Source organism: Anthonomus grandis, chromosome 22 (genome assembly GCF_022605725.1).
Source record: "Anthonomus grandis grandis chromosome 22, icAntGran1.3, whole genome shotgun sequence".
NCBI classification, from domain to species: domain Eukaryota; kingdom Metazoa; phylum Arthropoda; class Insecta; order Coleoptera; family Curculionidae; genus Anthonomus; species Anthonomus grandis.
In genome coordinates this window covers 42,334,684-42,362,035 of record NC_065567.1, presented here as the reverse complement: position 1 = coordinate 42,362,035, position 27,352 = coordinate 42,334,684, and the positions used below count along the sequence as shown (strand labels likewise).

Genomic DNA, 27,352 nt, shown 5'->3' with positions numbered 1-27,352 from the left:
AAGGAAAAAAAACCTTGTGCTAAAATTGAATAAATTAAACACCAATCTTAGTAAAATATAAAAAATCTTAGCTCTTAAACTTAAAATATCTTATCTTAGTAAAACATAAAAAAAAACAATAATAAAGTGATGAATACCGTTCACTCCTACTACATCCTCCTCCAAAATCATTCGACCAATGCCAGACCACCTGCTATATTATAAACATATAACTAGCAAATCCATATTCTACCCAGTCGATTCCCGTTCTCCGAACTATCAAAAACTTGAAGCATTCCGATGCGACCCAGAAAAAAAAGATGAGCGTCTAAATTTTGTTAGAACACCAAATCATACAGCCGGGAAGAGCCGATGTTGCTTGACCGGAAGAAATCAGTGCAGGATATGATGGTGCTAATATGTTGCAGTAATATAGCAACAATAACCTGCGTCATGTGTTAAAAAGATAAATTTAGCGTTTCTCCTACTTCTCTCTACTAAATACAGGAAGTCGATAAAGACTGTGTCTATGAACTTCTGTTGCATGGAAATACATCAGTACTTCAACACCCAACAAACAAATTTGCAGTCGTGTATTGGTAGTCAGCAGCTTATCTGTAATATAAATATAAGCAGATAGTATCTGCATTAACGTATGCAGGTGTTTTCTGAAACTCATCTAATACTAACGACGTTAAGCGCAGTTGATGAGACTGCCAATTACACAAACTTAACAAGCTAACAGAAATTATTCTATCTCAGTCTTAAAGTTGGTGGATTGAAAAAAAAAGAGAAAGATTATAATATTAACCTAGAGGGTCGAGCAATCTTTGCACAATAAGGAAATCGTCCTTCTTACATGTTAAGGGAGCATTTTACAACACGTCATGTGATTCAATCAACCATGCCATAGCTGCACGAGGTATACATCCCTTGGGTCAACCAAATGCTAAACCATAGGAAGGTGACAGTGAGTAAAATTTAAAGCGACCAAAACGGTAAGAACCAAAGAGTGCAGCGTACACCGCAGGGGGGAAGTACTCTCGTCTGTAGTGACACTTCGCTGTGGGATATAAATGCAAAGTGCTCTGAACGTTGTCGAGCAGGGGTGCATGGAAGAACAAATAAGGATAAACCTCCCACAAAAAGGAGGTAACTAGAACCCAAAAAAGACAGTTATTTGGCGGATACCTGCGACTCGAAGAGTAGGTCAAGTACCTAGAGGTGACCCTGACTAAAAAACTTAGCTACAAAAAGCACGTAATAAATAATACAAACTAGGTCACGAAAACTATGTAAGAGAATGTTTGGCAGATCATGGGGACTCTTATCAAAAATGAAACACTAGGTATATACAACAATGGTGAGACCTATCATTACATAAACAGCACCAATATGGTGGCATGCGGCAGAAAGGAGAACTATTATTCAGACACTCAACAAGACACAAAGAATAGCGTGTCTAGGTATACCAGGAGCATGTCAACGACGCCGACTGCTGCCCTAGAAAACTTGAAAGGGTTAAGCCCACTACATCTAAGTAGTACGGGCTAAAGCAATATCAGGAACAAAAAGGCCACTGTCGAATGGCGCAACGATCAAAACGAAAGTTGGACACAATGCCCTATACGACAAGATACAGGACCTTGGGCGAATGGCACACAGAACAGACAAAACCAAGGTCGCACAGCCAGACAAGCCCTTTGTAATTAAAGATACGGAAAGAGACCACTGGAAAGTTATCAGTCTTAAGCCAAGCAGCTACTGAGTATGGTATACTGCGGTCATACGATGGTAGATCGGGGTAGCAGTGGGCGTACTAGAGGATGGACAACGGGGAGGCAACTCATGCTGAACCTGGGCCTGGAAGCAACAGACTTACAGGCAAACATAAGAGAAATCCAGACCTGTGTCCAACTGATGAGAGCAAGAGCTCCAAGGGGTCGACCCTTCTTAATCATTACAGAATGCCAGGCAGTAACAAACCCTTTAGGACAGCTTTAGACTAGATCAAAGACTATATAAAACTGCTGGGATGATCTGTCGAACCTAGCCAAAGAGCAAAACAGGCCACAGATAATTTTATCACAGAATATAGGCAATTCAACTTGCAATGAACAGACAGTGCCAGCAACAGACTCATAGACTTAAAACCAACATGCTATGTCAGCGATAAAACCTGGAAAAGAAATTAGACAGAGATATCAACTAGTTGGAACTTGAGCATAAAAACTACTGGGAATAACTGTCAAAGCTGGAACAACTCTTGGGGAGCTCGCCCTTCAGGAAGGGTGAGAACATACTCCAGGCACTAATTGTGAAAGATAGCAAGGCCGCTCACAGGCCATGCATCATGCAGGAAACCCCTACATGCACTCGGGAACGTAGATCGCTATGCAGAGGTTATGAAGAAGATGAAGAAACCACTGTTCACATGCGAAGCATTTAACGTTTTGCAGTTTACCGATATGATCTTGTTAGACAGTTATTCTGCTCTTTAAACTCGATGCTTAACTGGATAAGGTACCGAGGTTATTACCCCCTTTGGCCTCTAAAAAAAAAGATAATTGTTTTAAAAATTTTAATAGAAAAAATGTACACAACCTTTCTAACAATAATGATAATAGTCTATTTTGTTTTTTTTAACAGTACTTAATGTTATAATAAAACAAAAAATCTACTTTTAACTATAATGAATAAAACTGCGTAGCTGTTGATGACTGAAGTTCTATTTGTCCCATTTTGAACTGAAGCCGTTGTAACCACTTTAACAGCATTGGATTGTTTAGGTGGCTAATTTTTCGTTTGCCATTTGATATTTCATGGTAAATCGACGGTGCAAAATTTCGGCAGTTTTGCAAACGTACTTGCAAATGACCAGGCAACTGTAAACAACAATAAAATTTTCGGTTAATTAAAAATAAATACATTTTACCAAATGAGTCCAAACACGTACAAAAATGTAGGTTTGTGTGTTTTAGATAAGTGTTTATATATTAGGTTTACAAAAACAATCATATCCCTTTAATGCCAAAAAGACTTTAATTTTAACTATAATTAAATTAAACAACACACAAATAGCACAAACACAAACAGCGGTACTTTCAGAAAACCTCTAATTATCCGTTATAATTTTTCTAAGACCTTTTATTACAATAATGTAAATGTTCCTAGCAAAACTTCAATTATCTTTTTTCTGAAGCCCGGTCTCTCCCTTCAATGATGCTTGATAAATGGAACTAATTAAATTGGATTGATTAAACAATTGAATTGAGATGCAGTGGGCCGCCATGAGCTGTTGCGCATCACATTAAGATCGTCATGCGAGAGACTTTTCATGAATTACTATTCGATAACCGCTGCGGTTTTTTCTTACTCCTCCTAGTAGCAACAACAGTCCGTTTTGCGACAACGAAATAGCGTTTCAAGTGCCTTTGCTTAGTTAGATGGCTAGTTAGCGGCCGTATTTCAGTTTGTTTAGATTCCCGAAAGTTGTAGTGAGCAAGGCTGAAAAAGCTATAGAGAACAAGAAAATAGCACCTGCTCTTTTCTTTGACGTGAAAAAAGTATTTGATAAGGCGAAAACAGATACCTTATGCCACACCCTTCTGACCAAGGGTACTCCGGGCACCTGATCAGGTGGCACCGGCCCTAGAAAAGGCTCCTACACTAGGAGACTGAGTGTCGCGACCAAGGTAAAGGGTGGCTGCCCACAAGGCAATTGTATTTCGCCACAACTCTGGTGCCTGGTGATGGGTCTTCTCAGGAAGTTAGAACTTTAAGGATTCTGTGCACAAGCATATCCACGTATTGCACACCGCGTATGCTTGTGTATACGCGGTGTGCAATACGTGTATGATGGTGCGGATGGTAGACTAGTGATGATCACGGGTAAATTCGTGAGCGCATGCAAGCCGTGTGAAGGGTGGTGGATCAGTGGTGTCAGGAGAGGAGTCTAAAACCCCATGTTTTTCAATGGGTTTATACTGCAGTCATCCGACCAAGGGCCTCATACGAATCCGTATAGTAAGCAGCGGCGTTAAAGATCACCAACACCCAAGAACTGGCTAAACTGCAAAGACTGGTCTGTTTGGGAATTACTGGAGAACAACACCTGTGGCCCCTTTAAACATTCCTAAACAACCCAAAATTTTTGGGCTACTAGTACTCCCAGGCTGGATTGAAAGGGAGGCCATGGCAGCGCATAAGAGCATAAAGGATAGCGGATAATGGAGTAATGTTCATTAGGACAAGGCCATATGACGATCGCTCTCAGGATGTGTAAAAATATCCCAATTCTGACATCCAGTTGTACCAAAGCGAGTGGCAAACTAAGGTTAAAGAAGGTTTTCGGGTAGAAACCCCCTGACAAAGAAAGAATGGTCAACGAACCAAAGAAGCTAAATGGTTTCCAGGCCTGGTACACAGATGGGTCATGATAGAAATCATCAAGTCAGTTGGAGCAGCAGTATACAGGATGAAAACGAATATAGGAGAATCCTTTCCTCTAGGGAAACACACCACAGTTTTCGAAGCGGAGGTGTTCGCTATACGATTGAAGTAGCAAAGAAACAGGAAGCATTTGAAAGTAATGAGGGGATTTGTATCTACTCTGATGGATAAGCTGTCCTCAAGGTGATCCAAAAACTCAGGGCCAGCTCAGTGCTAATCCAGGAGTGCAGGGACGCATTAGAAAGACTTGCAGCACATAGGGAATTGAGACTGAGGTGAGTCACATAACACTAGAGTGTGGAGGGCAATGAAGGGGCTGACGAATTAGCAAGGCAAGGTTCCGTTAGCCCCTTCGTAGGCCCCGAGCCGGGTTTACGAAGTTCGATTTCAGTAAAAACAAATTTCCCAGGAGCCTAATAATCGGGCATGGGAAAAAACAAAGAAAACTGGAAAAAGACAGAACGATGTGAACAGACCAAGGCGATGAAACCAGATCATGACGGCTCTAAAGTAAGGTGGCTGCTAACAAAGAGCCGACAATGGATCAAGGACTTGGTGAATTCTAACTGGGCAAACTGCCTAAATAGGTATCTTATACATTCTTGGTAGAAGAGAAAATTCGTTCTGTCGGAATTGCGGTACAGGGGAGGAAACTTCATACCACATATTAAGAATTTGCGATGGGTGGAGTCGCCTGAGAAGGAACATTTTTAGAGCAACGATACTCCAATGGGAAGATCTTAAAGATTTGGACTGGGGCGACATGCAAGATTTTATTAAGAGGGCCGACTCAGAGAAGGTCGTGCATTGGGAGTGGAGGCGTAGGGGTGGGCGATTCTGTGGCTGGCGAAAAGAGACTTTTAGGCCTGCTTTCCGAGCTCTAGCTCCTCCACCCTTACTACTACTACTACCACTTCGACTTTCCAAAATCTTTTTAGGCTTCTGTATAAGTCGCAGAATTAATCCATTACTCAAAATCTACACCACAAATACCCCCAGTTGGATAATGAAATTATAGTTACCTGGATTTGGTTTGATGTTAATACTGGCGTCCAAAGCGGTAATAGTTTGGCCACAAAAGTAGATTTACATTCTATTAGTGCTTCCAGCATGCTCAGAAAATGCAGACTGACTATTTCGCTGAGCTTAAAAATAGAAGCCAATTAATTATTTAGCAGAAATATACGTATCTATTTTTAGAATGCATTTTTTGTCGCACATTGTATGTGTTATGTAGTTTTAATTTTACTACCTATTGTCATTATAAATTATCATTCATTCTATTATTGAGAAAAATAAAAAGGTTACGTTTTCCAAACGCTAATTTTACTTACAGATTTGGATTGTTGAACTAGCTGCAAAATGGAAGGTGTTACTTTGCCCCAAAAATCAAATAAAATATTCATAGTAACATTGTAGGCTTCGGTAATAGGAAGATGATGAGCTAGGCTTTGCTCTAAGTAAACTGTCCAAAGTTGACATAAAATAAACGTGTGAAACAAAGATGACATATGAAGCACACTGGTCTTAGGTTGGTCGGCAAAACCAGACATTATTACTTGTATATTATCTGCTATTTGACAGGACGCTTCCTGTGGAATTGGCTGACTTATCATAGACGTATTGTTATTACCCTGCAATGCTGTATATGTTAGCGATCCTAGAAGCAGCCAGGACAGTAGGCGGATGTGACCAATACACTCCACAAATTCTCTGGGACTAAAAATGAATATAATATTAATTGAGGATAAAATACCGTTCGAATGACCGATTTACCAAAACTAAATTAGTATTGCATTCAAAATCTGGTCTTTAGAATTAATTATAGAATTTTTAGAGTTTATAAAGAAGACAGTGGTCATGAAAGACATCATTGTCCTTAATAAATAACGTTTAGCTTTAAGTTTCGAATACTATTTTGGATTTTTACTATTCATTACTCTGCATTGTTAAGATCTATAAAACCAATAGAACTAGTTACAAATATTCTTGCCATCTGTGGAATAACATTATTTGCAAAATGGAAGCTTAATTTATAGATTATGATTGTTTTACTAGACGTCTGTCTTCGATATGATAGGTCATTTTTTAAACAATAAAGATAATTTTTCTGAAAAAAACCACCGACCAAGAAAAAATTAAGTTTGATAAAAATTAAGTCTATGAAAGCCCTTAACTCGAATTGTTAGAACTGCTAATTACTAAAAGGATCTAAGAAAGTACTATCTTTAATAACGGTGACCTATAAACAGGTAATAAATTAGAGATTGGCATTGTTAACAATTTGAACAAAAACTCTTCCTAATTAAAGCTAGACGACTGCATGGACAGGCATCGATTTGTTAATTTTTTTTCATGTATTGTTCTTTTGATTTAATGGTTACATATTACACATTGTTGAAAATATATCGCGAAAAGAGTCAAAGATGTAAAAAATAAACCAATTCTGAGAACGACCGACAAACAAGTTGCAAAGATAGACTTCTAGGTAGTGTAGTGCGCGGCATAATAATATTTTGCTTGATTTTTAGTTTTAGTCTCGATTTAGTCATGTAACTATCAGGTTATTATACTAAACATAATAAAAACTTATAACGATACTGGGATTTTATTTAACGACCAGTTTAACGTAAATTTATAATATGGTGCCAAAACCCGGGAAATTTGTTATTGTTAACGTAACGATAAGTATATAATATACCGAGTGATATTGTTGAGGCAATCTTAAAGTAACGAGTTACGTCATTATAACAAGCTGTTTTTAACGAACTTTTGATTTAATTTCGGTGTGTTCTTTTACCTTTTTAACGATGGAAAAGGCATGTCGGACTGCGAGTGGGGCACAATTAACGAAACTTATAAAAGCCGCTGAAGAACTATTGGCTAACGAACGCGATAACGTGGAAAAACTGAAAGTGCAACGAATTCGAATTAAAGAACCAAGTGATATACTGTCTACTGCTAACGAACAATATATGGCAACTTTAAGTGAGGATAGTGATGAAAACTTACTTGAATTACCTGCTAAGTGGACTTCTATTTTAGACTATAATGACAATGCGGTGACAATATTAGCGGAATTAGATTGTGCTATTAACGAAAATACAGTGCAAAATAATTTACAAGTGAGGTTCAAGTAACAGGTGGTTTAGAAGAGGGAGAAGTAAAGCAAAAGACTACGGTAAGACTACCTAAACTAGAATTACTTAAATTTAATGGCGATTTGCACCAGTGGGCTATGTCTTGGGAACAATATAGTGCAGTAATTCATAATAATAACGAACTGGATGAAAACGCTAAATTCCGTTATTTAAAGTTTAATTTTTATTTTTTAATTTTTTTCAATTCAAGGTTTAACACCAAATGAATCATGTTATCAAGACGCCAATGAGTTACTAAAAAACGAGTTTGGTAATACGGAGAAGTGAGTTGATACTTATACAGTGCATCCGTAAAGTAGATTTAATAAAAATGAAATAAATTTAATGAAAATGAAATGACCATTTCCGAAAAAAATGCCCAAACCCGTCGATTTGAATATTGGGTTTAGGGTTTTTCTACGTGGAAATAAAATAAAATATATAGGGTGATTTAAAAAAAAAAGATATGACGTCATAAATATGTTTTTTAAACGGAAACCACCATTTTTTAATGCAGAATCAGAAAGAATTTAAAAACGCATTTTTTTACAAAGGATATGGTACAAATGAATAGTGGTTACATAAGCAATTCTGAACGAAAAATGATGATAAAATGTAAAATTAAAGAAATACCTATCTAAATTAAATATTCGAATTGAGCACCGTTAACAACCTGACAATAACCAAGGCCATTTAAAAAATCTTTTTGAACGTTGACAATGACATCTCGAGTAATATTTCTAATTTCCTGGCGTATTTGATCCTTTAAATCTTCTAAACTCGCTGGAATTACAATGGAATTACAATCTCGAAATTTACATTTTATCATAATTTTTCGTTTAAACTCATTATTTACCAGAGTTGCTTCGAGTGCTGTTTAATTTTAGGATTAAAGATATCGAATTAACTGAAAGGCTTTTTTACAAATAATGTTAGCAGAAAAGGAACGAGACTTGCACAGATTTGTATGGTTTTCAGAACCCCTAAAAAGAGATACTTATATATTACCGAACATTGTTGAATATCGGATAATAACGATAAAGCATATAGGACAATAATTTATTATGAAAATTATACTTTAATTGAAATTAAAAAGATATTGGGGACACAGTGGTTAGAAATAAATGATAAATTTTCTATTGATATTCAGCCTGCATTATTTGACTTAAATATTTACAAATTTGACTCGAATAAACCAATAACTAAACGCAGTGTACTCAGCTGTATGTCCAAAGTTTATGATCCACTTGGATTTTTGGGTCCCTTTATGGTGAGGGCAAAAATCCTAATACAGCGTATATGTAAGGACTAAACTGGACTGGGACTGTCCATTAACGAATGACTTAAGCTGTATGTGGATAAAATTGACTCAAGAATTGCCACTTCTTTCAGAGTTATCTTTTCCAAGAAGTGTACTAAAATATAGTTATGACGAATTCGAACTACATATATTCGGTGATGCTAGTCCACAAGCTTATGGTGCTGTTGCGTATATCAAATCAAACAAATGTGAATTACTAGTTTCGAAAAACAGGATAACTCCACTTAAAAGCGAGTTCCCTGATAAGCCTTCCAAAACTTGAACTGACAGTAGCTCTTTGTGTGGCAAGATTGCAAGAATATATATTAAAAAAATCTTAAAGTACAACCTAAAGAAACTTATCTGTGGACTGATTCAAAAATAGTATTGGATTGGATACGTGGGAATCCTTCCAGATAGAAACCGTATGTTGCGAATAGAGTTACAGAAATTCAGTCCATCACTAAGGTAATCGAGCGGATTTCTTTACAAGAGTTATTAACATTATTGGAGTCAAACTTCTGAAAATATGGTCCTAACTGGTTAAATGAGGAAAAATTTATGGAAAAAATGACCTAAAAACGAAACTACATATTTAAATGAAAAGATATGTCCTACATTTTTAAACGTACAAGTTCATATACTAACTAAAGTCCCTTTATTGAAAATTAAAGATTACAGTAGTCTTGAACGACTTTTAAGAATGACAGCTTATGTGAAACATTTCATATTGAATCTGAAAACAAGAGCGGAGCTAAAGCCAGGTCGAAGAATTAAAAGGTACTTTGAAATATTGAATTAAACCTAATCAATGGCTTGAATTTGGAATGAAATTCAAGCTATAGAAAATAATAGATCTGTTCATACAACTTCAAAAATATTTGCCCTAGGACCGCATCTAGATGATGATGGAATCTTAAGAGTTGGGGACGTTTGCAGGAGTCAGCATTATCATACAATGCCAGACATCCAGTATTATTACCAAAAAAATGTCACTTAGGAGATTTGATTATAGGAAGTTGTCATGCTTCTATAGCGCGTTCTGGTATTAACGCTACATTAGCAGAATTACGTAAAACCTTTTGGTTAATTAAAGGAAGACAAAGGATTAAACACATTTTAAATAAATGCGTGATATGCCAAAAATTGGAGGGAAAATCAGGAAGACAGCGATTTTCTCCTCTTCCTAAAGACCGTATTAACGTGGCAAATCCATTTAAAGTTACTGGTCGATCGATTTTGCTGGACCTTTGTATAAAACTACTAGTTATGAACAAAAAAATAAAGTATATATAATGCTTTGTACATGTGCAGTTATTCGAGCAGTACATTTGGAACTTGTAGCAGACCTGTCAACAGAGAGTTGTATCCGAGCATTAAGGAGATTTTTATGCGAGACTCCAAGTATTATATATTCAGACAAAGCAAAAATATTTAAACGTGCTGCCAAGGAACTTCAAACGCTTTCCACTTTTCTAAGCAGTAATAATATTCAAAATATGTATTCCAGTTTTCAAAATGAGTGAAAATTTATAGTTGAAAGAGGTGCTTGGTGGGGCGGATTCTAGGAAAGTATGGTCAAGACGGTGAAACACGCGTTAAATCCGTTGTAAACTACGATCAACTTTAAACGATACTGATAGAGGCAGAGGCTGTTGTCAACTCTCTTTAACTTACGTATGTTGACAACGATCCTGAAAATTTAATACTGACTCCTAATCACTTTCTAAATGGAAATAGCCTAAATTTACAGAGCTAAATCTTGCCAAACAAAATGACTTGTTAAAATTATGGGAAAATCGAATGAAGATAATGAAGAGATTTTGGAAAGTGTGAGTTGCAGATTATTTGCAACAGTTAAGACCCGCATATTACAACACCGGAGGTTCATCGCAAGTCATCGCGAGATGTTGTGCTGCATGATCAACGATTAACACGACAACAGTGGAAATTAGCAAAGAGAGAAGAAATTTACTTAGGTAGAGATCATAGATAAACAGTTTATAGTTGGTAGAGACGGACGGGTTCGTGCTTATGCTGTACGTACTAGCAATGGAAATGTTATACCACAGATGTAAATAGCTCCTTATGCAAAGGCCTATTCAGCTCATTTTTCCTTTAGAAATTAGACCCGCCGGCGAGGATGTTGAAAATACACCGTGAAAAGAGTCAAAGATATAAAAAATAAACCAATTCTGAGAACGATCAACAAACAAGTTGCAAAGATAGACTTCTAGACCTTGCTTGATTTTTAGTTTTAGTCTCAATTTAGTCAACGATCAGGTTATAATACTAAACGTAATAAAAACTTATTACGATACCGGAATTTGATTTAACGAGCAGTTTAACGTAAATTATACCTTAAGTAACAAGTAGTATAATTATAAGTCTAACGTAAATTAAACCTAAATTTTTTTACTAATATTTTGACTAATAATAGACCATGCGAATGGTCATATTATATATGAAAAATGTTTTTATTTTTTTCCGTGGTAATCGCATATCGGACAAAAAAAAATTAAAAAAATCAAATTTGATTTGGGATTATAAAAATAGTTATTATTTGACGAAAACAGTGGCGTATCTAATATTCTTCAAAAATATTTAGTCTACATTCCTGTAAGGACGCCACGGGTTAAACTTTTAAAAAAATCTCCTACATCAAAAAATGGCTGTTGATACTCAGAGGATGTGTGCTAAATTTCATAAACATGTCTAGGAAATTATTAAAGTTATGATGAAGAAACGATTTTTTTCTTAAGAACTCCCTGTAGCTTAAAAGTTAAGGGGTTTAGGACATTGCTTTATTTAAACTTTTCTTCTTAAAATCATCAAAGGATTAACACCCTTAAGGATCAGAATCTTATTCTGTAACACTGTATAGGTAGATTGAGTTTATTTTTTTATATAGATGTGCTGAGAAAGTTTTTGTGGAGCAGCGTGGCCTTCCGAAATATTTTCAATATATAAATGCGAGAGTTTTCCGTAAATGAAGGTCTTCAATATTTTATGGACACTGAAAGCTAGGTTTTCTGCTATTTTTAAACGTAGTCCACGTCATGATCAATGCTATTTTCTAGCCTTTCCGGAAGCTTCTTACCATCCGCGACGTACACTCTCATTTGGCAGAAATTGGCAGCTGCTTTTAGTTTTTCGCTGCTTGAGAATTTAATTCTTCCCCAAGTGGTGTTTTAGGTGACAAACAAATAATAGTCAAAAGTTAATAACCCGAACTAAACTTCAATTAAATATGCCTGTATAACATTCTTCTGGCGTATCACGGACGAGATGGACTGCTTATTACTGCTAAGCAATATCAACCTGGTTAAGAATTGGTGTGATCACATTCATCTAGATCTTAACGTTTCTAAATACTGTGTTATGTGTTATCATAGAATCAATAATATTATATTATTGGGGTTGTTGTTGATGATTTGGGATGCAATTATGCTTTATGCAGAAAAAAATTGTTTAAGGAGAAATTTTTTTGACGATAGACTTATATTCGTCTCTCATATTGATTATATAGTGGCCGCTTCCTCAAGACTGTTGGGGTTTATTAGTCAGAATTGCACGCTTTTTAGCAATTCACTTTCTATAATAATGATCTATTTCTCTTTGGTCCAATCCAAGCTAAAATATGGGTCTCTGGTTTGGTATCCATTTTATGAATGCCATATTAACTCCCTTGAATACACCCAATGGCGCTTTTTGAAATATCTCATATTTAGAGAGGATGATGGCTATCCAGTTAGAGGTTATAATCATAATTATCTGTTACCCCGGTTCAACTTAGAAGCTCTTGTTTTGAGAAGAGAGGCCCTCTTTGTGGCATTCTTGTGAAAATGGTCACATAGATTCTCCAACTCTTTTTGGTGACAATTCCTTGCAGGTGCCGCGCCCTTCCTCCAGAAAAAATGTTACTTTTGCTCTTGATCGTGCCAGAACTGACATAAAATATTACGATCCTTTTTTTATAATGTGCAAAAACGTCAATTTGCTTCCACTTATCTGTGATATCTTTGAATGCTGTCTGAGGCACCTAGTTTCACAGGTGACTTTGAGAACTGATACAAAGTGAATTGGGCAGTCGCAGGAAGATGGGTTGACTTTTTATCTTTCTGTTTTGTACGTACCTTTTTTTAAATACTACTCAGAATTTTATTTTAGTTTACATTACATTTTATAATTTAATTTCAACTCTGATTCGGTTAAATAATTGAGTGCAGAGTTTTTTTTTGTTAGTTTTTAATACTTTATGTGTTATTCCTATAATTGGTCTCTAGCCTGTTGGAAAATAAAGATAAATAAATAACACTACGTTAAAAATCACAAACTCATCAAAACCACTAGGCATAATTGTGGACTCTGACCTTCGTTTCTCTGATCATGTGACTTCAAAGTTCAAAATGGTGCACTAAAGCTTATTTATAGTTAGAGACAGGAGAGAACGGGTAACAATGAGTCACGGGGAACAGTAAGACACTTGAAATATTTACGTTATTTGAAAATATGTTTTAATTGTATGTAATTGTATCTATTGATAATCTCGTCAAATTACAGCATTTCGAAATAATTCAGTTGAGACGAGTGTTAGTCGTTCGGATACGCTGCATCAGTAAACACATGCGTTATTGCGGTCGAAAGTACAAAAACACGTGAAATCAAAAGTAAAAAAGACAATATTTTGGCAAGTCCTACGTGATTTATCTTACTAAACATTCAGTTATTTTTTTAATTTTTAATATACATAAACATAGTTTAATAACAGAGTTTCTAGAATATTGATCTTGGAGTAAAAATGAGACAATCACTAAAACTAAAGGGTAACAATGACGTCTCATTGTTGTAAATTATAATTACTTTAGAGTTAATAAAACGTAAGAAAATATACAGGTTCCTTGATATATACCGATTAAAATTTATAAATTATCTTATAATTTATTTAAAAAAATAAAATCATGCCATTTTTGTCAAATGTTTAACAAAACTTTTCTTTTTATAAATTTTTAAATTCTTTTACAGGTTACAATGTCTAGATTTCCCAAAAGAAAAACTGATAAAGGATGTTTTTCTGAAGAACTAATGCGGGAAGCTGTAAACTTAGTAATTGGAGGAAGATCTGTTCGTTCAGTAGCAAAAGCTTGCTTTTGCTACTTTGGGCAGATATGTCCGGAAACAAAAAACAAACCCCGGGCAATTTATAAGAATGACACCAAATTATAGCGTTAACAAAAGATTTACCACAGAACAAGAAGATGATCTGGCAGATTACGTATTAACGTGTTAAAAAATGTTCTAAGGCCTGTCAGTGGTAGAAATAAGAAATATAGCTTTTGAAATGGCGGCCATAAATCAAATAAAATGCTCGGATAAATGACAAGAGCAACAAATAGCAGGAATTGAATGGATAGCAGGTTTTATGCGTAGACATTAAAAATTAACTTTGACATTAGCAGAAAGGCGTAGCTTATTCACGAGCTACTTCATTTAATGAACATGTTTAAAAAATTTTCACTAATTTGGAAAACATCTTAAAAAAACACCCATCATTAGCAAATGGCAGCAGAATTTTTAACCTAGACGAAACGGCTACAAAAACTGTCTCATGTGAGTCTCGTGTTGTTGCGGAAAAAGGCAGTAAACAAGTCTGTAGTAACTAGTGCTGAGAAGGGTACCTTGGTTACTACTTCTTCTTTTGTGAGTGCTGTTGGAAACACTGCCCCACCCGCCATGATCTTTCCTAGAGGTTCACTTCAAGCGTTATTTGGAGCTCCTCCTGGCACTTACGGACTTGCGCAGCCTACATAATGGATTCCTTCCCAACTCTTTGTTACAGAGATCCATTATTTCATTCAGCACACCAACACCTCTTTACAAAATCCATCCCTTTTAATATTTCACAATCATGAGAGCCATATAGCTTATTATGCTAATTAATTAGCAAAAGAATCTGGAGTTAAGGTATTAACATTACCGCATCTTTCAAGTAATAAAATGCAGCCTCTTGATGTAGGAGTATTTGAGCCATTTCCGATCTATTATCGTAGCCATGATTTCTGGATGACTAGAAATCCAGGAAAGACTTTTTCTATAATATATCTATAATATTGCAGAATGCGTTGGAATCGCCCACGCTAAAGCAATGACTCGGTAAAATATTCGTCGAGGTCGGTCGTCTTTTTACCTAGTAAAGTTACTGATCGTCCTTTCCCTGCGCTATCTGAGTCTTCAACTTCTGATATAGCAATTCCATTAACATCAGCTTCTTCATCGCCAGGTTTGGTTATTCAGCAAATTGATGAAAATTTGCGAGTTTGTTTCACCGAAAGATTTTAAAGGGTTTCCTACAGTGGAAGAAAGAAAGTCAAACAGAAAACCTAGAAAAAGGGGGAGAAGTAATTAAAATAAAAAAAAGGTTTTTAATTCAGATGAATCTGACGTTGAATCATTCAATGAAGATTTGGCAATCGATTTTAGAGTACATTCATAAGAATCCTGAGAAAGGAGATTATGTTTTGATTAAATTTAATAAATCCATCTTTCAGGTGGAACGAGTTACCGAAATAGATAAAGAAACGAAATAGAAGTATTTTTCTTGGGAAAAGCTATGAAACTAAATGTACTGATTTGTAATACCTGAAGAAATTGATGTAGGTATAGTTAACTTTGATTCAATCGAAATGGTTTTGCCAAAGCCAATTGGGCTAAATTGGGCTAACAAAGTGTCAACAATCAGCAGTGTCATTTGAGATAAATTTAGACAAATATTGTCGGGTGCATATTGTATTAATGTAAAACTACCCGTCGTACACCATACGCGGTTCGGTTCAATAATAAAAAGCCAAAAACTTTAATACACTAACTTATATTATTAAACAAAAATCAGGAGTTTTATCAAAATTAATCTGTATACAAGGGGTGCAAGGGTCTTGCTGCGATTCTTTTATCCGTGTTGAATTCTTTAAAGGTCGACTCATTTGATCTATCCTGTTGTGCTTTTCAACAAAAACCTCAAAAATGCTTATTCCAAATTCAAGAAACACCATTTAGGCTTTCATCATGCCCATTTATGCTTGCTTCGTCTCTCTGGTTTTACGCTCTGTCCACATTGATTATGGTTGAAGGGATCAATCATAATCAAGGGAAGGGGTGTATTTGAGTGTAGCATTGGGTGTGTGTGCTTAAGTTTGTGTGTACGATGATGTGGGAGTTGTTTTTTAAACCAAGTTTTGTTGTTGGTTATTTTTATTGCTGATCGTAACACTTAAACAAGTTGGGATATTTAATTGTTTCATTGGCTGATTTTCTGGTTTGATTTGTGATATTTTTTGTACTGCCGTGTGCTCTATATTTTGGGATTGCGCAAGGGCCTGGACAGTGTCTGGATTGGTCTGGACGTCTGAAGCGACATAGCTTGTTGTTTTCGTCATGATCTATAAGGTCTATTTATATTGCTAAGCAATAAATTTAATTTTTTATTATAGTCACTGGGGACCAAATTAGAGCTATACGAAGTGGTCAATGAATTTCTTCTTGGATTTCGCTTTGAGATTTGGTATGGTGCGAGCGACATGATGCAAACAAATTGAATTCTTTTTGTCAGCCCACTCTTCCTTTTGTTTTGTATAGCCCGGCATAGCTTCGTTACTTCTTTTAGGTACAACAATTTTGTTAGTTAATAATAATAACAATAACAATTTCTATTTTGTCTCAGAAAACCGAAGCCATGAGATTCTGCGCTGGTGATATTTGCTTGAGCTTCACAACACTTGGGAAACTAAATGTCGCTATTGTTTTGATTGTTCCTTAGTCTCTAGCGTGACGTAGTGAACCCAAGTCTCGTCTTTAATTCCAATTGAATCTAATGCCTCATTCTTTTTCTGATATATTCTTTCCGGTAACAGCGCAGACACTCGCGAACACTTTCGATGCGCTTCTTTTTGTGTCCATCCGTGGCACCGACCTTGAGGTACTTAAAAATATTCGGCAAAATCTTGTCGATGGGCTTCAATAGGGATTGACCACGAACTTAATAAATATACCTGGACTGCCAATTCAATGAAAAGTAAATGGCCACTAATAGGAGGCTGCCATTTTGCGTGATTGTATCCTTTCGATGTTGGTCACTCTGACAAATTTCAGTTGTGCCAATTGTAGGGAAACAAAACAATTAAAGTTTTTGAGAGATTATGTATTTTTCTTGTACTTCTTTAACAACCTCGTTAAAATTTATTAAAGAAAGTAATCCTCACCTAAAATGAGACAAAGTTTCAATTAACTTGGGATAGATGCATGCACTTTAAAATATTTGTTTTATTATTCTGATAATCTTGAATCTCATAAATCAAAACTTAAACTGGTATCTTATAAATCCTAATACCATAAAAATGATGATCTTTATTTAAATTTTTGCTTGTATTTACTTAACAGTTAAAAACACTTTTATTTTCTTTCTATTTTTACTGTTTCGACTTTACCTTTCCTTCTATGTATGACATTAATAGGTACAACCAACTATAACGAACAAAATAAAGATGATTTTATGACGGTTTAGTAGATAGTAAAAATAAACAACTCTATATATTATTCTATCATAAGCACAGACAGACAAATGACAATTCCCAATAATTCGGTTTTGAGAAACAGAGAGCCTGAATCCACATTGATACGTAATTACGGATCTGTTAGGACCACGTGATTGCTATCAGCCAATCACAGACTCCATTTTGGGTTTCTTATTGGCTGCTAGCAACCACGTGGTCCCAACGGATCCGTAATTACATATCAATGTGGATTCAGGGACCAATACGTTTAAATAAGGATGGTGATACACTATCCACGTATTACCTGGCGGCAACCAGGCAGTGGTCATTTTTGGGTATCGTGGCCATATACATTAGCAGTCCTGGTATGCTTATTAAGTTCGTGGGATTGACCTTTTAAACCGCAATAATCTAATCACATACCGCAATTCCCACTTGGCGGAAGAAAGGCTGCGCAGTTACAATACAATACATTATTTTTAAATAAATTTTAACACATCGTATAAACTAACATTTTTTTCTTTGGATAAATTAAGGATTGTTTAAAGATTTTCATGTTACATGAGACATTTTACATGATGACAATGAGTTTTAAATCATAAAACGGTTTTACCACTGATCACTGTTCAACACTAAAACTGCTTTAATCTTCTCTCGTTAGCGAAACACGTGTCGTAAGTATGAGTATAAAGAGTTTTAATTTGTAGTAAAACTGTTTTTTGATTTGAGTGTCACCTTAAAAGTTCCAATCATAGGACTACAATGACTTTTAATTGTTAAGTATAAAAACTCTTAAAGCTTTTAAATTATAAGGGAAAAAGTGAAATTAATTAAAATTTTGAACCTGACGTACAAAAATATCAGCAATAATAACGGATAATACACTCTTCATAATAATGTTAAGTGTATTATTACTAATGATTATTCATGTAATAATATTCCTTTACCTTTGTTGAGAAACTGAAGAGTTATAAAGCCATGGAAAATATCTGGTAACAGCTCTGTTATCTCTTCCGTTTCCTTTGGTTATTTCTAATGCTAAGTATTGAGCAACGCTACATTTTATTATTCCTCCTAGGGTATCATCATTTAATCCAATACCAAAGCCTCGACAGTAACTCTAGAACAAAATTTTAACCAGTTAGACATTAAACCTTTTTACACTTAACGGAAGTTTTATTCGTTGCATCTTGAAATATACAAATGATGTTATGATGGATTAAAAATTAATGATATTCTGACGTTAACAATAACTATATTTTTAACAATTGTAGTAACCATATAACATAATTCATCGATATAATCATCATGCGATAAAACTTACTTTCATTTTTGATATTGTATGAAAATCAGATAAAAAATCTAAAATATCAACTAGATTCATTTTCATACATTCTGATATACCAGTGCTGAAATTGGGCACAGTTTCAAACTGGATAGAATTGCTATCTTTTATCACAACGTTTGAAGGAATATGACCTCCAACATCCTAAAAAAGTTTAAACATATTAAAACTAATAATATTAAATTATATCGTGCTAGATAAATGTGGATGTATACAGGTTGGGTAATCGATCATTACGCATAGAGAGGTGCTTCACGCTTAAAGGCAAAATGTGGCGCAAAAAAACGTACACGTACGCATTTCTGTGTGCTTGTTTTTCCGTAAGACGTTAGTAAACGTCTGACTTTCAGGGTTTACTATTACTTGCGATAAAAATTGCAAAATAGTACGCGTGACTTACATACATCAATGTACAAACTACATAGAAACGTAATCTCAAAATGTTTATTATACTATATATTGCAAAATGATTAAAATGTAGAAAAAATAAAAATAAAAATGATATATAAACTCTGATAAAAGTAGAAAAATATAAACACAATACAAAAATAAAATTAAAACTCTTAAAAGTAAACCTATTAAAAATTTATTCTTTAAATAAAAAGCTCAATGGCCTCCTTAAGATAACCTCAAAAATTAAAGTTATTGAGGGACAAATCTGAAGATCTAGGAGGCCATTTAATATCGCCCGTCTCACTAATAAGACAGTTAGAAAAAGTATTTGTTAAAAATTCTTTTACCAAAACGGCATTATGAGCAGGATAGCCGTCTTATTGAAAATGAACCGATCCCAGGTCTAAATCAGGGAGAAAAAATATTGAATGGTAGAAAGAACTTGGTGTTGCAGAAACACAAGGTATTTTTGCGCTTTTGAAGTACTATAATTTCAAAATGGCACTATAATATTCAAAAATCGCCCAAAATACCAGCCCAAACATTCAATTTTGAGGATACTGAGTACGGAATTGAAAACTTTTGTGCTCACTTTTTCGAGACTAATATCGAACAATTGAAGGATTGTGTTTCACATATAGGGTTGGGTTGGGTTTGGACCGGGGACAATTAAAACATTTCTGCATTTTGATTTTTTTTCTCCACATGTATAGAAAGTTTTTAAATTACGAAGAATGTAACAGACAGACGTGAACACCTGGGACAATTGAAATAGCACTGAGACAAATAATAATAGTATTTATTCTAGTGAAAAACGCCCGACATAAAATATTTATATACTTAAACGCAATTATGGCATACGTCTAGTTCTTCTTGCCGGGTACAGTCTTCATGGGGTCAATGACGACATGCAATGCACCCATTTCTCTCTAGGGCGACTACTGCAATAAGCTTCCAAGCAAACCAGATAATAACAATCATCCTCTGTTAGTTCTGGCGTTTTTTGCTTTTCTCGGATTTTCTATAAGTTATTTTCTAATTTTTGACTCGTCGTTTAACTCAGTTAGTTTTTTCTTAACTTTTTTTTACGTTATATTGCTCTTGGATAGCGCTTTTGGCAACTGCGCTAATGGTTTCTTGTGAAAATACAGCCTGCGAGGGACTTGGTCTTACGTCACTGCCCGAAAATCAATCCTTTGACCCTTTATGCTTGCAAAATAGGAGCCCTTAATGACGTGACAAAATATATGCGTAGGAATAGGCGATGCTTCAGTAATGCGAGTGCTGGGTGACGTTAGCGGTGTGTGAGCTTGTGGTGATGTTGGCAAGATATCAGCTCTCTCACTATGATGAGAATCTTCACTAGATGCTTCTTAAACAACTTCAGTGGCATTTGGTGTCAGGTTACTAGGAGCTAGTTTATCCGTGACATATGAAGGCGCAAAATCTAGTTCCGTTAATATGTGTCTATTAAAGGGACTCCAGCTATAATATTTGAAGGCGTAAGGGGCCAACGGCAGAGATAATTTATCTATGCCTATGATAGTCTAGGGATATGTCCTAAATTGTCATCGTTTTTCCGGGATTATTTCTCATCCAAGAGTCGCGACTTGAATTGAAAACCTTTTTGAAGCGACTGTAGACAGAACGATGCCATTTATTTTTAGAAAAATGGGAGTAAAAGCAATACCTTATTTTCTGTTAAAGCGGAAGCATGCTTTTGAATGGGATATACCAAGATCTGCTGTATCCACCTGCTTGCGTTTCAAGCTCTAGTACATTTCATTGGACCGTCACGGACGAAGCGAGCCTTTTTCGGCAACAACTTTACTAGATTTTTGGGCCGTTGTTACCGCCGTTTTATCCATATTATTATATATATATCATTTGGTTTAAATTCGTTCTTGCTATCATAAATAAGTTTTACTTTCGTTATATTAAAACTATTTGCTCTGTTAGTTTCACAAAACATCCTTCTTCGCCATCGGTCATCTTTAGGAAATATCCCCTAAGTTTTGGAATATTCGAAACATTTGTTTTTTCCAAATACTGGTAACAGTTTTATGGTCCATACCCAGTTTCTCTGCAACACTTCTACTAGATCGTGTTGAAACTACTTCTAGGGCACTACAAATTATTTATTTTGGTCGTTTTAGCTCCTGGACTCTTTTGATAGAAGGTTCCTGCACTTTAGTGTGGCATTTATGACAATCTGGCAGGTAAAAGGATGTCTCAAAGTTCGAAACTACATTTAATATTTGCTTTTTCGCAAGAAATCAGTCTATCGCTCGCCATTAGGTAATTTTATTATATTTTTTTTAAATGGCTTTCTTTCTGAAATTGACATTGACAAAAAACTATTTTAATTGAAGCTTTTAATATTAATTTTGACACTAATGGTCCTCAACCTGCGAGTGGCTACTGTGCATAGACCTACCCAAAGCAATAGAATTTTGGACTCTGGACTTACAGTAAACTCTGTTCTAACTGAAGATCTAGACCTATCAGATCATTGTACTCAATTTGTCCAATTTTTGGTGTACTTCTCGTATATAGACCACTGACCTAAAGGGGCATGAATGTTGATTAGTCCTTTGTCAGTCTAAATAATATAAATGCTAATGAGAAATTTACTTAAATTTTTAACTACTTTGGAAAATGCATATATTAAATCATTCTAGAAGAAAATACACACTTAAATCACATCAGGGTGACAGTATGCCCTGGTTTAATGAGAAACTCAAAGGTATATGGGAACAATTACACATTTTAGAAGAATAGAAACAGCAGTACTTACAGACACCCTTCTCTTCAAAAAATACCCTTTGCAACACGTGGGGTATCATAAATCATAAAGGAGGCATTGCAGGGAAAAAATCTGAACCCCCAACTATCACTTCCAATGCAATTGGAAATGCTGCATTTTTTTCATTAATTGCACAGACTTTAGCAAGTCATATTCCTGATGTTAATGGGCAAGTCTCTAAACTTTTGTGACCCTAACTGAACAATTTTGCTTTTTTTAAGTAACATTTAATGAGAATGTTTGAATATGTTTGTAATTAGTGTCAAACTGGTAAAATCAATTACAAGTTTGTTAATAAGTTCTCTCACAAAATGAATGAATTCATGCATTAAAGAGAATAATTTCCTTCTTCCATTCTTAAAAAAGCTTTAGTAACTCAAATTTTCAAGCAGGGTGACAAAGAACAGTCCCAAAATTACAGGCCAGTGTTTGTACTCACGAGATCATAGAACCCCGAAGATCATAAAAAAATGTATATCAGTGCAAATATCACACTTTCTAGAATTGACTCTCAGCTTGGGTTTAGGAGTGGCAAAAGAATAATTTCCCATACAACTGATACATTTCAGAGACTTCAATATGTTGCCGTTTTGCTTTGTGACTTATCCAAGGCCTTTGACGGTTTAGACCATGAGATCCTTTTGCAGAAATTGAGAAATTATAACTTTAGTGCTAATAGCATTACTTTGCTTAAATCTTACATGTCTGATAGAATCCAGGTTGTCCAGGTCACTGGGGTAAAGTCATCGGAGTGCGTGTTTTACATAGGTATCCCGCAAGGTTTAGTTGTTACACCTATTCTATTTTTAATATATATTAATGACCCACCATCCATTAAAAAGAATAAAAAGTACACGTCATTTCATTAGTCAAAGACCAAACAGGTGATGTTTTCTCTAAGAAATATGGGTAAAGTGAAGCAAGAGGTCAATGATATCAGATTTTTGGGAGCTTATTTGGACCCTAAACTTCAGTGGAATAGCCACATTGACAAACTGTGTGGAAAATTGAGCCAACTGTTTTTTGCTTCGAAACCTTAAGGATCGATCGTGTTTCAAGAGAAGTACTTAGGACTGCATATTTTGGAAACCTTTCATTCTTTTGGTATATGCTATCTTGGCCTGGGGTCATTCTTTAGGAATACACCGAGTATTTGGAAGGCTGTAAGGGCTATGGCAGGGCTTGGGTTTCGAGATGACTACAGTCATGCATTTAAATCTTTAGGTATATTGATCTTTCCTTCTCAATTTATCTTTGCAAAACTCACGTTCGCGACAGAATGCAGGTTGTTTTAAAAGTACAACTAAGCACAACTAAAGTTTAAGTAAGCACAACTTGTTACCGGCTTACTAAAGACTAAAACGATGTCAGAGTGGTCCATGTTACTGGCGGATCAACTTCTATAACAAATTGCAAATAACAATGAGAGAGTTGCCACCGAAACAATTTAGGAAGAGGATTAAAGACTTTTGAAGTCATAACTGTCTCTACTCAGTTGATGAATTTTTGTTATATATAATTAATTTGGTTTAATTTCTTAATAATTGATTTTAAATGTACTACCAAACTACCAAATTGTTATTTGCATATTTTATGTTTATACTTATTGACATTTGTAAACATGTTGTATTAGCATGAATAAATTCAGTATTGAGTATTTTAAAATATAATTGAAAACAAATCGGTACATTGTACTGCCAAATTTCTTCCATAAAAACTTTCAATAATTTGAACTCTTTCGGGAGAAGTATAAATAGCCTTAATAAGTTGACAAAAAATAACAGCGCTTTAAAATTAAATAATGCAGCGTGCAGCCACACAGCAAAATGTTTGTTGACAAAAGTTAATCTGTAAAGGGGACGTTCCTATATTACGTCCCATTTTTGACCCTTTTCCGCCCCTTGTCATCAATAATCGACATTTCTATGACCCTCCTACCAGTAGATGACTTTAACAGTTTTTTTATTGTTGCTTATTATTTGTGTGGTCAATTATAATAAAATTAAAAAAAATGTTGACGTCGATAATTCTACAGCCTCCTCTTCTCTCCTGATCGTCTGTTAACAATTGCTTTATCTTCTACCCCAGTCGTAATGACGTAATATGGAAACGTTCCCTAAAAATATAAAACATAAGAAGACCGGAGGCGACCATTCATCAACGAGAGGAAGCGGTGTTGCTTTTATTTTGAACAATGCGTAATCTTCAGTTCCCCAACCTGTATATGAATTCCAATTTGTTGCATGAAATATTTTTAGAAATATATTATGAAACAAAACCTTTATATTTATGATACAAAGCAATCATTTTGTGTATGTAAACATCGGCGATTATTTTGCATGAAATTCATCGGATATTTCGCTTCCCCATATGTCCCGTCTACTTAAAGTACTTCAAAAAGCCGGACTTTCCATCAATATTATTTTAAAATGATAGTAATGAGTTTTTTTTTAAGTAACCCCAATTTACTTTAGCATTGTGAAACTCCCATATTTGAATTTTCTTGCGATTTACCACGTTTGATGTTTACGGTCAAATAAGAAACTACTTTTTAGAAATGAGAAGCAATATTATGAAACAGACACCCTGCCTAAAAATACATTACAAAACATTTTAATTATAATAAATAAACGCTACCTGGAGGATTAAATTAATAAGCATTAATACATTTGAATCCGGAATCGTTGTTTTAAACTTTAACACTTGGACTAGCTCAATAACCACCATTCTACTAAATATTAGTTTGTCTCTATCTTTGGTAAATGCTTTGTTACATAAATAACATATTTCTACAAGTAGATTATAGCTTAGGACGTGTGTTTGAATTGCGTAACTGAGCACCTTCGAAAATGGATCTAAAATACCCTAAAAATATTTTTATATTAGATATGCTGTTACTTTTAGGGTTGTTTATGATACCTTATGTTGAGTGATAATCGGTAACTTAAATACCGATGTTATAATTTTTAGGAGAGGTGTTATATCCTCCAGTACATTTAACATAAAAATTAGCTTCCTATAAATGATTTCAAGTTGTTGTAGCACCGCACTCCACATTGACGTTGTGGTTCCTAAAGCGTTTTCCAATGGTAAACAACTTAGGTAGGCTGCCATATTTGCTAGTATCGTAGGCATCATATCGGTGGGCAACGTTTTCTTCGAATTCAATGTTTCTAATAGAAGCTGTAGGGGTGCTACTGGACTTAATTCATTAAAATCCACTAACGCTTGGATCACGCTTTTAAAAAAATGCAGTCTTACGTGTTCTAAAAATAATTACAACCAAATTAGTAGTAGTAAACCATTTTAAGTATTTTTATTTTATTTTATTAAGTATGTTTCATTTCATAAATCTCACAAGTGAGATTTATTTTATACAAGTGAGATAACTCTTATTAAAAAATGTTTAAAAACTATTCTTAAAAAAACTGTAAAAAGTGAGTTGAATTTTGAACTGAAAAAATCAACGAAGTTTGTATCAAATTGTTTTAATGAGCAAATATTGAAGATGGAAAAAATACGAGAAGAATTGAAGCAGACCCGTGATGAAAATAGTCTTCTTAAAGAAAAATTAGGAATCGTGGAAAGCAAAATCAATACTATTGAACAAAACGAAAAAGAACGAAACCTTTTACTGGCTGGAAGACCCATGTAACAATGTGAACCTAAGAAATCAATTGAAAAGGTATGGAAAACTGCAAATAATTAACGAAACCGTTGAAGATATATACATAATCTCAACAAAGGATGATGCACAATTTTTAATTAATCTAGGAGACATAGAAACAAAACAACAAATCTTCGAGGGATCCAAATTAATGAGTGTGGACTTCAAGGAGGAAACAAAAATCTTCTTCAATAATGATCTGACAAATGATCTCAGTAAAAATCAACTTCTTTCTAGGGAACTGAAGAAATAGAATATGTTCTGTTTCTTCAGTTTACAGGCACCTTATGTAAAAAAAATTAAAATATATTTAAAATGAAAGGTATCTGATAGGGCCATACGAGTAAAAACTGATGCTGATCTGGTGATGCTGAACTAGTACAATAAAATAGGTTAGTCATATTTTATTAATAGTAAGATAATTGTTATAAAATACATTAAAAAGATTATTTATTAGAACATCGATAGGTATATATTTATGACTGTAGTGGAAAATTTGACAATATTATACGTAAATGTAAAAAGTACAAAATAGAAGATTTAAATAATTTAATTATTAATAAAAAGCTATTCATTAGTACTAACAGAAATCTGAATTTATACAAATAAAGTATATCTTTTTAACATTCCATTCTATAGGCCAGTGCATGATTGCAGGAAAATAAGAGTAGAAGGAACAACTATAAGTTAAGTAATTTTTGATTATTTCTTATAGATATATAAGACAATTTTTGCAATATACAGCCTATCAAAAAATAATTCCAAAGTATCTGTACCAGAACTAGATAAAACAACATCTTCAATCTTTCATCATGTGGTTACAAATAGGCATATACAATGCAAGAAAATACTAATATATTAGATGATAAAATATTTTTTTATATTTGATATTCATGAGTGGCATCTGCCTGTCGAATAGATCTTACGTGTCTAGCTCTAGGAGGAATGACATGGGCCAGTTCGCAAAAGGTATCGATAAAACAGAGTCATGTTCATTACCTTCCTTCTATGAGCCAAACAATCCAAGCCTCTAGTTATCTCTGGATTTCCTAAGGCTCTCTTCTGGATGGAATCAAGCGGCTTCAAAGTGTGTTTGAGTGCAGAGCTGTATATGTGAGAACAATACTCAAGAGATGAACGAATCTGAGGCTTGTAAAGCGTTAAAAGCTGTTGCGGGGTATACATCCTTTTCGTTTTAAAGAGAGCCTCAAGTTTTTGAAAAGCCACTTTCGCTATTTTCGCTACATGATCATGCCAAGACATAATGCTTCCAACCTCTGCCTCTAACAAGCAAACTGACGAAGATAGGGGCAAAGTAAGCCCGGGTATACTTTGCCGCTGGCTTGGGGCGGCAGAGCCAGCCTTCTTTGTAAATACAGGAGCCTGAGTCTTAGCTGCATTAAACTCAATCAGATTGGACTCAGACTTGGAATTTAAAACGGTTACAATCAATAAATAGCGTTATTAGCGGTTCTCGAGGAAGCTTCCAAGACAAGCAATGAGAGTTGTGGCAAACCATAAGAATACAGTTTATTTAAGATGTTTTCTTGCTAGACCCTATCGAATGCATTTGAAATATCCAGCGCTATTACACGGGATTCACCATATTTCTTGAAAGCCTCGGTCCAAACATGCGTGGCATAGGCCAACAGATCACCAGTGGACCTGTGTTTTTTTTGAAATTGTCAAAACAGTGGGCTGCCAGAGGCAGTTGTGTATATAGG

General features: G+C 34.9%; 1 protein-coding gene across 10 annotated transcripts in view; it reads right to left on the bottom strand.

Moving 5' to 3' along the window:
- Positions 1-2,546: 2,546 nt before the first annotated feature.
- The window catches only part of LOC126748529 (protein unc-79 homolog), a 218,350-nt gene continuing 193,544 nt past the window's right edge, over positions 2,547-27,352 (bottom strand). For all 10 annotated transcript variants that reach the window (XM_050457825.1, XM_050457826.1, XM_050457829.1 and 7 more), the window contains 7 exons: positions 24,881-25,227; positions 24,599-24,826; positions 18,742-18,906; positions 18,365-18,537; positions 5,766-6,150; positions 5,454-5,576; positions 2,547-2,864 (listed from right to left, as the gene is read on the bottom strand). In XM_050457825.1, the coding sequence (XP_050313782.1) occupies positions 2,667-2,864; positions 5,454-5,576; positions 5,766-6,150; positions 18,365-18,537; positions 18,742-18,906; positions 24,599-24,826; positions 24,881-25,227 (1,619 nt within the window). In that variant the 3' untranslated portion in view covers positions 2,547-2,666. The remainder of the gene's footprint in view (positions 2,865-5,453; positions 5,577-5,765; positions 6,151-18,364; positions 18,538-18,741; positions 18,907-24,598; positions 24,827-24,880; positions 25,228-27,352) is intronic.